General features: G+C 35.0%; 1 protein-coding gene across 1 annotated transcript in view; it reads right to left on the reverse strand.

The window, feature by feature from the left end:
* The window catches only part of FAT4 (FAT atypical cadherin 4), a 174415-nt gene that overhangs the window by 45897 nt on the left and 109399 nt on the right, over positions 1-19119 (reverse strand). Inside the window, exon 7 of the mRNA XM_038564709.1 lies at positions 9649-9829. Coding sequence (XP_038420637.1) covers positions 9649-9829 — 181 coding nt within the window. The remainder of the gene's footprint in view (positions 1-9648; positions 9830-19119) is intronic.

Consider the following 19119-nt stretch of genomic DNA (forward strand, 5'->3'; position numbering starts at 1 on the left):
TGTATATGAAAAGACCATGGTATATAAAGAAGAACAATGTGTTGAAAGGCAAATGATGTGAGTTCTGGTACCGATTTAATGAAATGGTTCATAATGAAATCTTGTGCTATAAATTCTTATTCTTTATTTTATGCTATTATACATGCGATGGACCATATGATTGTTTAAAAGTAATTAACATCTTGGGATCCCTGGGTGGCGCAGCGGTTTGGCGCCTGCCTTTGGCCCAGGGCGCGATCCTGGAGACCCGGGATCGAATCCCATGTCGGGCTCCCAGTGCATGGAGCCTGCTTCTCCCTCTGCCTATGTCTCTGCCTCTCTCTCTCTCTCTGTGTGACTATCATAAATAAATAAATAAATTTATAAAAAAAAAGTAATTAACATCTTTATTATTCTTGAACGTTAAAGAATAAAATCATGTTACTATGCGATTTTTTTTTCTAGACTTTACCTGATTCTGAAGTATATCAAAAGTTAATTTTAAATATGAAGTGTTCTGTAATGTCTCATTACAGCAGTGAAACACCAGCATTGCACAATTTATACTTATAAATTAAAATATACACACACAGACAAACATAGAATGGACACAATGGATAAACAATGAAAATAATATGCTCAGGTTTGCCTTTCCTCTATCACTTCAGTCTTGGTTTGGTTCTCATCCTTTCATGTTGATCTTTCCTGCTTTTTTTTTTGTCCATATTAATTTTTTTGGGGTATAAACTCTATTAGATTGGGTTTTGTGCTATCTTTTTAACATCTAAACATCTATGATGGTCTTTAAAGATTTGTAGTATCTTACTGTGTTCCTTTTTTTTTTTTTTAAGATTTTATTTATTTACTCATGAGACACAGAGAGAGGCAGAGACATAGGCAGAAGGAGATGTAGGCTCCCTGCAAGGAACCCAATGTGGGACTTGATCCTGGAACCCTGGGATCACGCCCTGAGCCAAAGGCAGATGCTCAACGACTGAGTCACCCAGGCATCCCTCTTACTGGGCTTTTAATATGTACTGAACACACTACAAGGCATTTTTTTTATATGCTCTCATTTAACTTCAAAGCAATCTGACTCTTGGGTTGTGTTTTGGATTTTTTATAGATGAGGAATCTGAATCTAAGAGAGACTAATGTAGTTGCACAACAAAGCATACCATCTATAAATGGTAAATCTAGAGGGTTTTTTTTTTAAGATTTTATTTATTTATTCAGAAAGACACGGAGAGAGAGAGAGGCACAGACACAGGCAGAGGGAGAAGCAGGCCCCCCGCAGGGAGCCCGACGTGGGACTCGGTCCTGGGACTCCTGGATCATGCCCTGGGCCGAAGGCAGGCACTAAACCGCTGAGCCACCCAGGGATCCCCTAAATCTAGGGTTTGAACTTCCATCTTTATGACTTCAACACACACTTATTTCATTATACTACAATATAAAGAAGGTAAAACTCAGCCTGAACTGAGATAAGAAATGCTGTAACTGTTTGCTAAGGCCAAAGGGGACTCTCCTTGTTTAAGATGTGTCAATATAGAATTGGTTTACATTGATTTGGTTCAATGCAAATCAACAAATATGTTAGTTATTTGCTGATTCAAGAATAAGAAAGTACTGTTACAAATTATTGGCATACATTGACATCATTGTTCTCTACAATCTAAATCAATCATTTTTGCCCTTGTAAAGCTAAAATATCCCAGTTTGATTTAACCTTGTTTGCCTTTTTCTGAGATCTACTAGGATAGTAAAGCCTGTGCTGTATGTTACTAGACTATGATAATTTAGTAATAGTTAAGAGATGGCACTTTGAAACACCATTCACTTGGGTGTGAATTTTTACCTCACTCATAACACTTGAATTCATAAAATGCCTAAACCTTTCTAAGCCTTTTCTTTCCACCTGTGTGAATCACATATGCATTCCTTTCACATGGTGGTTTTGAATATTAAATGTAATTTCATATGATATGCACTTGGAATTGGAATTGGTACATGACAAGAATTAAAATCCAGGTTTACACATGTAACAGCATATACATATATGTAGTTGTAATTTAATAATCTAGCATTTATAATATATTATAATCCATCTACTTACTTAGTTAAATGGATAGGCGGACTAACAGAGACATGAATTAGAAGCTAAAAATCCTGTCTCCAAGACTACATCCGAAATGGAAGAAAGAGAGATAGAAAATTAAGCACAAGACCAGGCAGTTACACTTAAGTGTTATGAATTACCATTCAGTGTTCCATTCAGAAGCATTGCTCTAGGTATCCAAAAGCCAAAGAGGCCGCTTGTGAGTGAAATGATTAAAAGAAAGCCATCCTTGAGGAAGGCTAAATTTAAGCTGAGTTTTAAAGGGGCTACCCATCTTACAATAGTAGTGAAAAGGGAGAAAGGTGTTCCAAGTTAGGAGTCAGCAGATTTTCTCCGGAAAGGCCAGTGTTAGTAAATATGGCTTTGGAAAATCATTAAGAGCTCCGCTGAAATACTCAACTTGCCACTGCAGTACAAAAACAGCCATAGACAATACGGATGTGAACGGGCATGGCTATATTCCAAAATGACTTTATTTACAAATGCAGGCACTGGGCCGAATCTAGCCTGCAGACTGCAGCTTGCAGAACCTTGGTTTAGGATAAAGAATAATTTGAACAAAACCATAAAGCTTGAGAAAACACAGATTCCTTTCCCAGGAGCAGAAAGTAATCCAGTGAGCCTGAAAGTTTGGCTATATGTTGAGGATTTGGGCAGAAAAAGCTAGGGAAGATGCTGGGGCCATTTATGGAGTGACTGGAATATGGAGACTGGGCATTATGCCATGGACAAACTGGAAGTTGAAAGATTTTGAGGAAAAGAGTATCATTGTTAAGGCTGAGCCCCTGAATGCCCAAGCTGGTTCATATTACTGCCATTGCTCTTTCATTCACTGACCCAGGCTTTACTTCATCCAGATCACTTCCTACAACACTGAGAGATAAATCATCGTAAAATGTAGACTATTCATGTTATTGCTCAGCTTCAACACTTCAGTTGTTTCTCCCGTTAGATGCAGACAGAAGTGTGATTTTCTCATTTGGTCTACAAGGCCCATTCTTAACCCACACCAACCAGACACAACAGCTTTGCTTCTCAGACACTGCTTCTGCAGAGCTCTTTGCCCTTGTACCTGTTATTGTCTTTGCCTAGAAGATCCTTCATCCCTTATTTGTTGACAAGCTACTTCTCAGTCTTTCTAAAAATCATTAACTACTTGAAGCTTCTACTGATTTCTTCAGATAGCAACAAATATGCCGTCCTCTCCATCCATTCTGTACTTAAACTCTACTTGTCAGCAGAGTACTATAATTACAAGATTACAAAATTATGTCCTGTACTGAACTGTTCTCCTTGTGGGAGCTAGAGGGCCCAAGTCCTCAGAACATAAAGTGCCTGGGCCATAGTGAGGACTCCAAGATTATACAGTACAGTGTGGTATACAGATTGGAGGGATTAGAAACCAGAGTCAGAGAAGAAAGTTAATTTTTATTGTAATAGTCCAGGCATGATGTAATTGTGGACTGAACTAAAATCTTGGCAAGAAGGATGCACAGAAAAGAATGGGTGCCAGAGGCATTAGTAAAGAAGAAACATGAGAACTTGTCCATTGACTGAGTATAGAGGGAGAGAATGACCCTTGGCTAGCAAACGTGGATGAAGAAAGCAAGGCAACACCATTAAAAGAAAGCAGAATGCCAAGATGAGAAACAGGAAAAGTTAGGAGTTTCTGATATGTTGTGCTTCTGATGCCAACAGGACCTCCAGGTAGGGGTGTCCACCACAGAGTTATAAATATAGGCAGGGAGTTTGGGGATGGAGTCAGATGGAGAACACAGATTAGAGTTTTCTGCATAGTTTTCTGGGTGCTTGCAACTGTGAAAATTGATTATTCTCTCTTGCTCTCACATACAAAAAGGGGAGGGCAAAGAGGACTGAGAAAAAGCATTGTGGGGAATATCCAAATTATTCTGTAAAGAGAGGAGATCAGAAGGTGAATTAGAAAATGTGGTAGAGATGCAGAGTGAGAAACAAGAGATAACATTTAAATAGACATTGAGGAGGAAAAAACAAATGCCAAGAGAAAGGACGACCTATAGTGCAAATATTGCAAAAGGTAAAGGAAAATAAAGACTCAGAAAAATCACTGGACTAGATAAATTTCAGCAGGATCTTTGGATAGATTCTTTTTTTTTAAATAAAGCAATGAAGGAGAAAATCAGATTGAAACATTTTCAAGAATAAATGGTTAGAGAAAACTGTGAGGAAGTGACCCACTCTCTTAAAAATGTAGTATAAAAAAAATAAGTAAAAACAACAGCTCTAAGAATATTGGAATCATTCATTCAATGCATTTATTTGTCAGTCACTTCTATATTGCAGACATCATGCATGTAAGAATATATTAGGAATAAAATAGACATAAGAATAAAATGGAAAAAATTAACACCAATTTAGTGACTTTTGTGTCCTGATAATTGTATTAGAGACATTTATGTTTCTTAACTGATTGCATATATACTACTTCACACATAATAGGTGATATTTAACTCTCACAAATTATAAAGTAATAGTTCCTATCTCCACTTTTACTAATGGATATACTGAGCCTTAGAGGCACAAATGTGATTTTTCTAGGTCATGGTAGGTAAATAAAGGAATTAGCATTCAATATCAGTTATTAGATATTCTCAACATTTCCAGAGGGGTCAATACATGATCCAGGGAACAGAGAAGATTTGAAGATCCAAGAGAGAAATGCAAAAACTGTTAAATAAAGATTTGGAGGAAATTAGATGGGATGGGATTAGAACAGAGAGTAAGGTAAGGGATCTGCCTTTTTTTGTTTTGTTTTGTTTTGTTTTGTTTTTAGGGATCTGCCTTTGAATGTTGACCCTGTCAACATAGTTTCGTGAGTTTCTCCAATGAAAGTTAGAGGTGAGATTTAAATGGAGATTTGGACTGGTTGGGAGAAAAAAGGGATACACATCCCCAAAAGCTAACTTCTGGAATGGATGTCTGTCTGGGAAGCAAATATATAAACTAGATAAAGACTAGGAATTAGGGCAGCCTGGGTGGCTCAGTGGTTTAATGCCACCTTCAGCCCAGGGCCTGATCCTGGAGACAGGGGATCGAGTCCCACGTCAGGCTCCCTGCATGGAGCCTGCTTCTCCCTCTGCCTGTGTCTCTGCCTCTCCCTCTCTCTCTCTCTTTGTGTGTCTCTTAAGAATAAATAAGTAAAATCTAAAAAAAAAAAAAAAAGACTAGGAATTAATACAGGCTAGTTTACCAGATTGGAAAACACTAAAAATGAAATAAAGTATATAACTCAAAGTAAATGCACCACCCATCAAAATGTATAGCTTGATCAAATGGTTAGAAAGAAAAATATAAATAAATATGCTATGTACAAGACTAAGGTAGACCATAAGGGAAAATTAACAAATTATATGACAAGTAACGGGTTGTGCTATTAGAGAGCCCATCAGTAGTTGGGTAAATGACTTACATGTGTGATATTTAAATAAGCAATATAAAACAGCTCTATCAATCTGGAGAATAGATTTCTCTTGGATTCTGTGATGAGTAAGGCATGATTGACACTTAATAGAAAAATCTATTTTATCTCATTAAAAATATACGAGGACAGAGTAAATAAGATTTAGGCTGGTATAATTACTTTATGAAAACATTTTGAATCTAAGCTATAGGAATTGTCTATTTTAGGATAATGGATTTAATTATTTTTACAAGATAAAAATAGCTTCCATTTCTTTTTTTTTTTTTTTTTTAATTTTATTTATTTATGATAGTCACATAGAGAGAGAGAGAGAGAGGCAGAGACACAGGCAGAGGGAGAAGCAGGCTCCATGCACCGGGAGCCCGATGTGGGATTCGATCCCGGGTCTCCAGGATCGCGCCCTGGGCCAAAGGCAGGCGCCAAACCGCTGCGCCACCCAGGGATCCCAAGCTTCCATTTCTATATTATCTGACTCTATGACAGTCAAAGTCATCATTTAAAGATTTTTACAGATGTATTTTTTTTTTTTTACAGATGTATTTTATAGATCTTAGTGAATGTAAAAGCACAAGGTTAATTCTTTGACATTAAAGGAAGAAGAAAATTTAACCAGTCAACCAAACAACCAAAACACATACTCTCAAATCAAAACAATCATTTCAAAGCTACCAGTACAACTGTATAAAACATTCTGGACAGGATTTTCTAGACCAACTTTACGGTGATCACCATTGCTCACAAGCATAGGGTCACATTTCTCAGTGAAACTTTGACGCACACCAGAAGACAGCAGAGCCTCATAGCATTCCTCATCAACTGTGTAAACATGAGGCTTCATGATTATTTCAGCAAATGAAACATCTCAGACACGGATACTGTTCTGCTACTGATTGGTGATTGTCTACATATTATCTTTAGACTCTTTGGCATGGCAGATAAAGATTTACTAGACCAAAACACTACAATGGACAGGAGACATCTCTTCCAAAATTGTCAGAAACTTACTGACCACTAACAGATGACAGGCGAAGGGAAAAGTTCTTTGCATACTTAGAACAGTATGGGTTGATGGATATTGAGTATTTTTTGTTTTAGGCACTATTTATTCTAAGCAGTTCACTTATGCGTTTTATTTGTCTTCACAATAATTCTATCAAGTCAGTTGTATTATTTAGTATACCTATTTCATTGATAAGAAAACTGATGCTCAGGGGCACCTGAGTGGCCAAGTCAGTTAAGTGTCTGGCCCTCAGGTCAGGTCATGATCCCAGAGTCCTGGGATCGAGTCCCATATTGGGCTTCCAGCTTAGCAGAAGCCCTTGCTTCTTGCTGTCCCAGCTGCTCCCCCTGCTTGTGCTCTCTCTCCCTCACTGTCAAATGAATAAATAAAATCTTTAAAAAAAAAAAAGAAAGAAAAAAATGCCCAGAAATGTTAAATAGGCTGTGCTGCAATTAATAGTAGAGTCAGGATGCAATTCTACACAGCTTCATTCTCATGGTTGTGCTCTTAACACTAAGCCAAGACTAGTTCTTAGGGTATGGATTTCCTTATTTCTATGTTTTGGTGTAGGAAAAGCAAAGGAAGTGGTATTTACTGGTCTTTTGAGGCTCATACCAGGAAGAAGGCAAGTTGTACCTGCCTCTTTCCAGGTGGTGCTAAGCACGGTGACCCAACAGGCATATAGCTATGACTTTAGGCAGGAATTTTCCCCATCCTTACTGACTTGACTGTATAAGCCACTTGGAATTCAGTTCTTTTCCTGGAAGTTTTCAGCCTTCTGAAAGAAGTTCATGCATAGCCTTCCCTCTTAAAGTGCAGGTCAATATGCATCTTCTGGATTTCTTCCTGTATCTCTGGCCAGAACTGCTAAGCTACCTAGGTGACACTTCCTTCTACACCTGTCTTTCAGGCATTGAGAGAATTTCAAGTAACCAGTTCTTGCCCTTCTTTTGTTTCTCTATACTCTCTCTTAAAGTGTTCTTATTCATTTCTTTGGTTTTAAATGTGCTCTAAGCATTGATGATTCCAAAATCAGCCCTGACCCTAACCTAAGCTTCACATTCGTATCTTCAATGTCTCAACTGATATCTCTATGTGAATGATGGGTAGTCATGTCATATTGTACCAAATAAGAACTTCTGGTTTCTTCCACGCATATTTCTTCTCCAGGGCTATCTACAATGGTACCATCTGTCCAGGTGTTTAAGTCAAAAACTTAGTAGATGACTCTGATTTTATTCTCTTTCTTTTTATTCCTACTTACAATATCATATATTTTACAAATCTATTCACTCAATTTTCATTTCTCCACCTTAGTACAAGAACACTCCATCTTTTGTTTGAATCACTATATTAATTAGTACCTAAATGGTCTCACTGGTTTCTCTCCCAATAGCTTCTTTCTATATTCCTGCCTCCTCCAATCCAGTCCAAACAGATCAGTTTATCTTGGTCCATGCTTGAAATACTCCAATAATTTCTCACATAAAAATACATTTAAAAATCTCAATTTCTAAAACATAAAAATCTTAATTTCTTATCATGACCTAGCAGCCCTTGTATGGCCCTCTCTGACCCCTTTCTCACTCAGTGGTTCACACTCATAAAGCCTCCTAAATATACCATGCTTACTTCCAACCCACTCCTCAGTTCTCCAGCCTGACATTTCACCTCCTTAGAGAGACCACCCATAATAACCATATCTAAAAGTTTCTTGTCACTCTTTGTTATATAAGCCTGTTTTATTTTTAAGGCTGCATTTGCCATAAGAAGTAATCTTATCTATGTCATGTTAAATTGTTTATCTACTGCAAAAGAATGAAGGCTCAAAGAAAGTGGAAACTCTGCCTTGTTAGTCATACTAATATATCAATGCATGTCTATTAAATGAAAAATACCTTGAGACCTTCTACATAACTCAGTCATCTCTACCAGCAGAAAGAGATGAATGCCAGTTTCCCAAAGTGATTTTTGTAAATAGGAATTTAGTAACAAACAAAATAAATCACTAACCAAATCATCACAATATCAACATGCATGGGCCTTGACTAATAATTGACTAATAATTCCTCTGTACTCTCAAATACTCTCTTCTATTATTCCCATAGTCATCTGACCCACTCTAATTTACCTAATATCAGCTTATAGAAGGTAGGGGTGATGTTGGGTATGAAACACTTATGTTTTCGAGACTTTTCTCTGGAAAGTTTAGAAATCTTCATTTCTTAAAGTGTAGAATGGGCCTAGAGGAAATGTGACACAATTAGATCCACCAAATGTTACAACCCAACTGCTTTCACATCCTCTCTGAACAAGATATCGTATTATTTTCTCCACTTTAAACAGAGGTAAGTAGAGTAAAATAAACTTTTTAAACTTTGAAAATATAAATATTCTTATTGGGGCTAATGGTTGGGTTAAAAATTCTTTGATACTCCTCCCATCAAGAGGTGATGTGCACTTCTCCTCCCAGTCAATCTGAGCAGGTCATGGCTGCTTTGACAAAAAAAAAAAAAAAAAAAAGTGTTATGGAAGTGATGCTATGTCACTTCCAGGCCTTTTCCTTAGGAGTACTGCCAGCTTTCACCTGAAGTTCTTGGAGTCCAGAGCTACCATGTAGCCCATTTTAACTATCTTCTAAAGAACCACATTGAGAAACCCTGAAACCACAGATCAGAGATAGGGGCCCAGATGAGCCATCCCCTCCAAGGCACCAGACATTGAGTGAAGACATCTTGAGCCCTCCAAACCACTCAGTGACCATGTAAATACCACCAAGTGATACCAGTCAATCACATCAAGCAGAAGAATCTCCCTGTGAACCTTGCCCTACAAATGGACTGCATGAACTACAAAATCATGAGATATAATAAAAATATAAATAAAATTAATTAAAATTTTGGAACAATAAATAAAATTATTGTTTAAATACTCATTTTAAGCATAATTGATAATTTAAAGGTAGGTAACCACAATAGGGCTATGTGTTAATATCACAGAATTTATAGTAAAATTAAGCATTATATTCATTTAGACCAAATACTAATGTTTGATGAGAAAAACAAAATTTACAGAGAGAAATGTACTGACCTGATAACTGCATTTGTTGATGCATCAGCATCTGAGGCATTTACCAATAAAACGTCTGTTCCAGTTGGTGCATCTTCAGGAATTGTTGTGAAATACATTTTACTGGCAAAAGTGGGGACATTGTCATTGACGTCATCTATTATGACATTGATTGTTCCAGTCCCAGTCAGGGCTGGGGATCCTAGAAGGAAGACAGAATCAAGCTTTTCATATTTACAAATAACAAAGATAATAGAAAATGTAACAATAATTGGTTATAGATAGCACTACTGAAGAGATATTAGAAAATATCTCAAAGTAAAATTTCCAAATGCTACAAGCAGTGGAGTGATTTTTAAGTTTGTTACAAGAAAAGTATTTTCATTTATGAACGAGTATTTCAAATCTTTTCTGGTGATACTGCACAAAAAAGAGTATATCAATCTCTAGTTCTATTTTAAAGGTGCTGATTCAGCAATGTAGAACACAACAATATCATTTAAACACCACAGGAGAGGCATTCATTACTGGTTTCCTTGAAATTCCATTAAAATAGCTCAGTCCAGATTTGGACAATACCCATGGGCACCGAATAGCTGGCCAACTGACAAGGCAAGAAAACTAAATTCCTAGCTGTGACTATCAATGTTAACATCAAAAATTTTTGTTCCTAGGTCTTCCAATACCCTTTCCTGTACTAATATTTGTTTGTAAAGAAAAAAGAAATAAAGCTTCAAGTTCAAAACCACAATCTTCCACTAGCTGGAAATAACATTATGTCAATGAGCGGACTTGGAATGTTACATTTATTTATTGTGTAATATAAATATGAAACAATTTTTTAAATTTCTTGTTCCAGCTCTGTTATCAGCATGTAACAAAAAGCCAACATTTAACAAAACCTTGGTGTACAGTGTCTGTATTACACAAAGTTAACAGACTCTTTGTGGTGAAGATCAGATGCCGTATTTGTTTAGATTCTATGGGTCGTCCCACAACTGTAAGTCAAATTAACTATCTTTAGGTGCATTTTCGAAATCATTTTTCAAATTTTAATTTATCTAAATAGAAACAATAGAGATATGTTTAGCTGTGTTTATCTGAAATAAAACAAAGCCCTGGATATTCTGTTTTCATTTAAGATATTAAAGCTTTGTTTCCCAATTATTTCTCCTTACATGAGGTTTAAGTTCTACTTATTTCTAGCACTTGACACATTTTTAAAATGCCACCAATTTGTTCACTCATTCATTTCTCTGTAAAATGTGTATGGTGTGCCCTTTTACTCTCACAGATTGGTATTGAGATTCACAACCTTCTGATAACTATTTTTTTCTAGTAATCTTGTGATTTGCTGATATTTCCTTTACTACTATTTAAACTTTTCCTATGTTCTTAGATTGTAATCACTGATGGCCTGAAACCAATTAGCTTTTATGCTCAAATGTATAGTAACCCAAATCATCAGACTAGAAAATTATGGAACCCAGTGGGTTTGGTGATCTGTTATTTCTGTACTCTGTATCAGGAAGCTCGAACTCTATGTTAGATGAAAATGTATATGACCAGTTGAGCTGGGCACTATAATGAAGCATGATCGCTCCCAGAAACTTATGGAATTAAATTTAGGCTACATAGTGATACTTACTGCCATATATATCTTTCTTAGCAAGATACTTTATGTTAAGCATTCCATTTACATTAAGATATTTTTAAATTCATGACTGCCAAAGTTTCATCTTTTATTTTATTTTCTCTTATTTTATTATTTGTTTATTTTTGAGAGAGAAAGAGAGGTACAGAGAGAGAGAGAGAGAGAAAGAGAGAGTGCATGTAGCATTTGAGGGTGGGGAGAGGGAGCAGAGGGAGAGAAAGAATTCTAAGCAGATCCCTGCTCCGCACAGAACCCAACGTAGAACTTGATTTCACAACCTCAAGATCATGACCTGAGCCAAAATCCAGTCAGACACTTAACTGACTAATTCATCCAGGCATCCCAAGTCTTATCTTTTAGATGTTTGGATTTTATATTAAATGACAGGAAATTAGTCCTCACTATTGCTAATTTGTATCATTAACTACAAACTTACTAAAATAGTATAATTGCCTTTTCATTAGTCACTTAGTGTAAATCATGGTAAAATGATGCCACAAATACTCACACACAAAATAGATTTGGAGGTATTATAAACATTGAAGAAGTACATCAAAAGAAGACATTAAAAAATCTCACTCAACCCATTAATAATGACCATATCAAATGCTTATTGAGTTCTTAGGTATGCAAGTACTGGTTTAAGAAGTTTACATGGATTATTTTATCCAATCCTCATCAGTGAGTACTTCTGCTGTCTCCATTTTATGTTTAAATAAGCTGATAATTAGGTTATGTGACTTTTTCAAGACCATAGATATAGTGAGGAAGCTGGGATTTAATCCATGTGACTTGTATGTCAAGATGTTTGCCACTGGCAAAAGGCTGGAAGGCGTTGCTAGGAGTTGAACAGGTGCCACTCAGTGAGATATACTGGGACCTTGGACAACCTGGGCCCGTAGAAAAATACAAGACACAAATTGGAGAAAAAAGTGAATCAGTGAGGAACCCTGAAGTTTGTGGGGCATCTGGAAACAACAATGTTGTCAGAAATTTTGAATTTCTGGGGTACCTGGGTGGCTCAGTGGTTGAACATCTGCCTTTGGCTCAGATCATGATCCCTGGGTCCTGTGATCTAGTCCCAATGAGACTCCCTAAAGAGAGCCTTCTTCTCCTCTGCCTATGTCTCTGCCTCTCTGTGTGTGTGTGTGTCTCTCATGAATAAATAAATAAAATCTTGAAAAAAAAAAGAAAAGAAACTTGGAATTTCTTACAAGGGTCATATTAAAGCTAATTAAATATATTCAGGGGCATTATTGATCATTAATGTTTAACCTAAATCTCTTATATGTGTTTAATTATATATAATTTGGTGAAATATCTGCATCATGTTAGTATCTCTTCCACTGGTTACATCGAAAAAATGTACCTAGAGGATATCTCTCTTTTTTGTGGGCAAGAAGAGGTGGTCATGGGAAGGCAAATGTTTATACTATGATGAGTAGAGAGAGGGAATAACTAAATTGAGGTCCTAGAAGCAAAGGATAGGAGGAGATGGAGGGCTCTTTCATTTCCTTTACTGCCATTGAACTCTACTCACTAAATCTCAGTATCTTTGTCTGCAAAATAGGAATAATAAGCATAGAACCTATACCAAAGAGGTATAGAGGGAAATGTAACATGCCATAGTGACTGGCACATGGTTAAAATGTATTCTTTATTACTCCCTGTTCTTGTACTGCCTTTTTTTTTCTTAAAGATTTTATTTATTTGTTTATTTGAGAAAAAGAAAGAATGAGAGATAGGCCATGAGCTGGGAGAGGAGGAGAGGGGGAGGGAGAAGCAGGCTTTCCATGGAGCAGGGAGCCCAGATGCAGGACTTGATCCTAGGACCCTGGGGTCATGACCTGAGCGGAAGGCAGATGCTTAACCAACTGAGCCACCAGGTGCCCCATTGTACTCGCTTTGGAATAAGAAAAATTAAAAGTTGACCTATAGAAGATTCATTTTTAAATCTTACAGATTTCTATGTCATTATTCTCAGGATTTTTGTTCCTCAACAAAACTTTTGAGTCCGTTCTATAATAATATTATTTAGGAAAACATTTGAGTCATCCTTTCCTCTTAATGATCCCTTTATAGTATAACAATATTAGACACTTAGTTCTCAAAACTTTCATAGTTTTGTGGAGGATACGTTGATTGGAAATTTAAAAAATAAAAAAAATATTGGTAATTTACAATGAGAGTTTAAAGAAGACCTACATATTTCTGGTATGCACATTGCTCTCTAACAAATAATAAATACTTAAATTTGTTAAGAAATAACCCGGTAACTACCAACCAAAGATTTTATCTTTGGTATTCTAAAGTGTCTGATGACACATATACGGAAAAACCACATAAAATGATGACTAACATTTGGTCAGGAACATGTGATTTCTTTCTTTGTCTATAAACTACATAAATATTGTTGCTGATGTGTTTTCTGAATTAGTAAGCAAAAAGAGAAAAACACTGCTTACGCAGGAAAATATTCAGCAAGTTCAATCTTACTGTTTTCATACCAGAGAATGTCTAATTTTCCAAAGGATTTTAAAAGCACACCAGTGACAACAGAAGGTTCTGGCTTGAGAAGCAGTCCCATAGGTGGCTAGATTTAGTGAGATTCTGTGGGTTGTCCCAAACTAAAAGTCAAATCAACTGTCTTTAGGTGCATTTTCAAAATCATTTTTCAAATTTTAATTTCTCTAAATGGAAACAATAAAGATTATATCTACATGGGGACTCTTCTCAAGCAAAGAGTGATCCCCAGATTCCCCTATTCTTCCCTTAGTAACAGCCACAATCTACTTTATAAGTACTTAGGGCTCTTACTATTTTCTTCATGAATTGACAGAGTGAACTGCAGTTTCTCTAGGGATCTCCCTTTCTTGTTGCCCCAAAGGATGTGCATTAGGTCTTATCTACTTTTTTCCCCCAATTTTACAAGTATACATTACAAACACATTGTTCCAAATTTCTAAGTCATTTGCTGAGATTTAACTAACCCTAAATTTGAATTCTGTCTCCAATATATTTTACTTTTATTTTTGGGCATGGGGGCTACCACCATACTCCCAGATCTCTCCTCATTCTGTCCACTGATAGTGTGAGCTCTGGAAGTCACCACCTCTAAACTTTAAGCAGGAAGATGAAATCAAGAGAAATATGGAATGCCTCCTCCTGCAAGTTGCCAAAAAGCCTCAACATTAGTATGTCAAAAAACTGAAATATTAATTATTCTGTGTAAACTTAGCCCCATTTTGTCTATAAATGGAAGTATAAATATATATATACATATGTATATCTGTATATACATGTTGTTGAACACTTAATTGAAATCATATATGTGTATGTGTATATATATATATATATATCTTTTATATGTACTACTCATTTAATATACAGAATCCATGAAGTAGGTATTGTTGTTTATTTTTTAAGAAAAATTTGAGACTCAAAGAATCTAAGGAATTTATTTATATTCATCAAAGTGGAAAGAGAGAGCCAATTTAGAACTCTTAAAAAAATCTTTTAGTTCATTGAGCTCAGATAAAACTGCCATTCTTATTGCAGATGTTTTACTCTATATGATTATTACTATTGATGTATTTGTCATATCCTCTATTAAGCTATAAGCTAATTGAGAGCAGGAATACTTTCATTTAATTCATCTTTATATAAACCCATAATGCATACCATTAGGCCTTGTTCTTGTTCTGTAGTCTTTTCCTTTGATTCTTTATATGAAAATCTGGTCTAGTGACTGGCTGAAAGTTCAAAGAGCCAAATATTTCTAGAAATATACATCTGGGAATATAGGCCTTGGCCTAAGGCTGGGGTCGGAGAACAAGACCGCAGACAAAGGTCAAAGTTTTGGAGATAGTCTACTACTTATAAACAGAGGGTCCCAATTAATCCTGAATCCCAGGAGAAGAATTAGAATACCAGGGGCCAATGTTTAGTTTGAATAGATCTGATGATGATGAATTATATAGGCAGTGGCATAATAGGGCAAAATTTTTCAGTTTCATCTGGGATTGATTTATGAAAAACAGATGCAATCAGAAAGAGGAGGTAGGATATAATGACACAGACTCCTGGTAGATGATGGTGGACAAAAGAAAACAGTTGAAGATACAAGTGTAATAAAAAGTTAAGGTTCTAGAAATTTATAACTGTAGAGGCTAGCAGGTGCAGTGGACATTTGAAATATAATTGTAAGTTGGAAGATAAAAGGAACTTCAAATTTCATTTTGTAAAATTTTATGTATTATACACACATCCATCTGTATATGTATGCATATGTGTATGTAAATATACATATAAAGGTAAAATAAACATGAATAAATTGATAGAAAACCTGACATTTTTAAAGCAAATACCAAACAATTCACATGATTCTGAAAAGCAATATTTGAAATGTGTAAAAAAATCATCTACATGGAGAAAGAATGTTTACAGTTTAATCTTCTGATAATCCATGCTACTGTGGGTAGTTCCATGCTTTGTCTGAATCATATTCTATATTTTTGAATTTGGGAAATAATTAATTTAGTAAGTAAGTATTAAGCCTTTTAACACTGGCTCAATATATCAAATATTGATAGCTCAACTATATCAAGATAAAATTGAAGGTAATTTATAATAAGATTTTAAAAAGAAAAAAGTTTCAGGCAACTGCTTTATCAGAAAATACATCTTTATTAAGTGTAATAAATGAGTCTAAATGAGTAATTAAAGTTCAAACTGCAGGCAGATTACATTTTTTATGTTAGCCCTTATAAATTAAACATACTTTTGTGAAACATGAAAAACTATTCTGCAGAAATCAAATTTTTGCCTAACTGAAATCTGTTGCTTTGCAACAAAGCCGATTTTATTCTTGACATCAAACATTTGGTGAATGGGTCCTCTGACTGGGTGTGTGTTTGTTGTAGTAAAGTATTAGCTTCTTTTTTTTTTCTTTCCCGTGAAGTAAACACTTTTTTCTCACAGTTCGTAAGCCATCCACTAAAAATGTACTGAATTTTAGCCATTCTATATTAACGTTGGAACTTGTGTAGTTAGATTTAATTTAAATTCAGCAAATGTATAAAGCAAAAAAAGTATGGAACATTTTCAATATGACTGAAGGCTTTGTATTTTTCAAACTGCACTTTATAATGTAATTTATTACTGCTAATTAGTCCTACAAATATATTTATATCAATTAGGTACATATATGCTTAAATGACACCTGATTTTTTAATTATTTCTGTAGAAAATTATAAAAACACTATGTTCTTTAATAAATTCTTATACTAAATAGAGGTGATAAGTAAAACTAAAGAAACTTTAATAATATTATGAAAATGACACGGAAAAGTTGTACAACCATGTGAATGTACTTAATGCTGCTGAACTGTACACTAAAAATCATTAAAATGGTAATTATGTTCTATATATATGCTGCCACAATTTAAAAATTTATAAAGTAATATATAATGGTAATAAAATATTTTATCCTGCCCAAAAAGCAAGTCTTGAGGAATTACCTTTTAGAAAATATTTTTAAAAACCCTTAAAAAAAATCCTCAACACTTTTTGAAACTCTGAAACACCAAAGGCTACCTTCAAATGCTAAACACACCATTCCTCCTGCATACTTCCTGAAAATACTGAATTATATATTAATGAAATACTTATCAAAATAGGCGACAAAATGATTATGTCTTAATAGGATAAAATTAAAGGACTTTAAAGGAAAAAACCTTCTAACAATGAGATCAAGTTAGTTTTTATGATACTTAATGTTTATCTTTTAAGTAATATAAACATTTTTCTTAATATTGTAAATAGTTTATTTCCATTTTAAAGTTGGGTGTTTGTCTACTCATTTTATAGCTCATATGAGTAAATAAAGTGTAGGCTGAAATTATTTTATAAATTTTAATTCTATGCAACATAATGACAATTCTAGCTCTTATTTAACAGAATTTTGGAGGTTAAATCATCTGTTTTTGTATTTGTATTCTATGAATATACAAACGAAATTCTACATGGGGAGAATTTTTCCTGATTTAAATAAAAGTATGTAAATAAATAATTTATAACAATACTTATGTCACTAACAGACATGGTACAAAGGCTTACTAGAAATAAGAGGAAGTAAAATAATCATCAGTTATCAACCTTGGAAATGAAATTCTCATCTAGGACAAATATTTTGTTAAAGTAACCATATTTGGCCCGAGATGGAGTCATTCATGGTAAGCCTCCCATCAGCAAACCAGAACTTAACTAAGTTTCTGTGCTTGGAAGTTCTCCCAGAAATAGAGGCCTAGGTCAACCAACCAGCTCTTGCCTCTTCAGCACAAATTACCTTGGCTGACTCCAAGTCTTCTGTATGCTCCATACAGGGAAAGTAAACTTGCTTTAACGAATCAACAAATGCCCAGTATAATGTCCTTGCTCCTGCTCACTGGGTCTATGAATCTCTTGCCTTGTTCAGCTCTGTGAAGGTTCTTTCTATTATATTGGATACTGTTGGATTCATGAATTGCTGTATAAAGCTTACTAGATCAGCAAATTGTTTCTTTCAACAACTCAGATGGAAATAACCAAAAGTGTCTTAGACTCAAATATAGAAGCAAGTTAAATGAAATTAATTTTTAGTAATTGAGGATAACCCTGGCCTTGTCTGATTTATGGAATCCTTGTTGCCTTATGGAAAGTGTTCAAACAATTTTCATTATTAAAAATGTTCATCATAACAGGCAAAGCAAGCTCTTCTCTAACATTTTCCCACAAATAATGCTGACAAAACGCCATCTTTCTGGAACATTTAAAAAACAACTATCTTCAGATGTAATATGTCATATTCCACATTTTTGACCTCTCTTTTGATTACAGAGCCATTTGTAATACAATGACTGTCTCAACTAAACATTATGACAGATAGCATTAATTCAAATGTCATCATATCTTCACCAAGAAAATAAAGCATGGTGATTAGCCCTTTTAGCTTTTAGAATCAACTTTTGCGAAAGCATCATGTTTCCCCTCCATTAAAAAGTAATTTTCTATCCCTGCATAAGAATGAAGTTTAGTCCTTCTTTCAGCCAGATGATAAATGTCCTTAATTAGAAATGCTAATAACTGAACTTTTCCCCTCAGACCTATTAGTTATGCTGACACATAGACGCTTCATAACTAAACTTTTTGGCCTAATCTATATCCAGAATATATCTATATCTCGTTTGTACATTAGACTAAGAACAGATAAAGAATAATGTATTTAATTTGTGCACTAATTTGCCACCCCCAAATTAAATGCAAACATGCACACACAACCCAACTGACTTATTGTATGCATCTATATATGTATATCATACATATTGTATATTCTCAGTAAAATATCTAGCATTTATTTTGCACTTGATAAAACGCGTAGATACACATTTCCTGATTTGATGAGAATATCAATCCTTCGATTCAAATTTATGAATATTCTTAGTTTGCAGGCTGTGCAAACCACAGTGGCTGAAAACCACAAGTCATTTTTTTAATAAACCGATGTTTTTTTTTTAATATAAAAATAACATTTAACCCAAAGAGAAGAAATTCTTATGAATGTGGTATACAGAACATATCACAAGTAGACAAGCTAATATGTGGGGAGCAGTGAGTAGTAGTTCAGACATGTTCCCCCTCACCAGTTTTATCAGTTTTGAAACCTGTTTTCTCTGACCAGCTGCATGCTTAAGCCAAGTTGTTCACTGTCTCTATTACTCAGGTTCTTTGTTTTTCTTTTAATTCATAAAATTTGAATAATAGTATCTAATTTACAGGGCTGTTATGAGGTTAAATTAGAT

This window comes from Canis lupus, chromosome 19, assembly GCF_011100685.1.
Source record: "Canis lupus familiaris isolate Mischka breed German Shepherd chromosome 19, alternate assembly UU_Cfam_GSD_1.0, whole genome shotgun sequence".
NCBI lineage: Eukaryota > Metazoa > Chordata > Mammalia > Carnivora > Canidae > Canis > Canis lupus.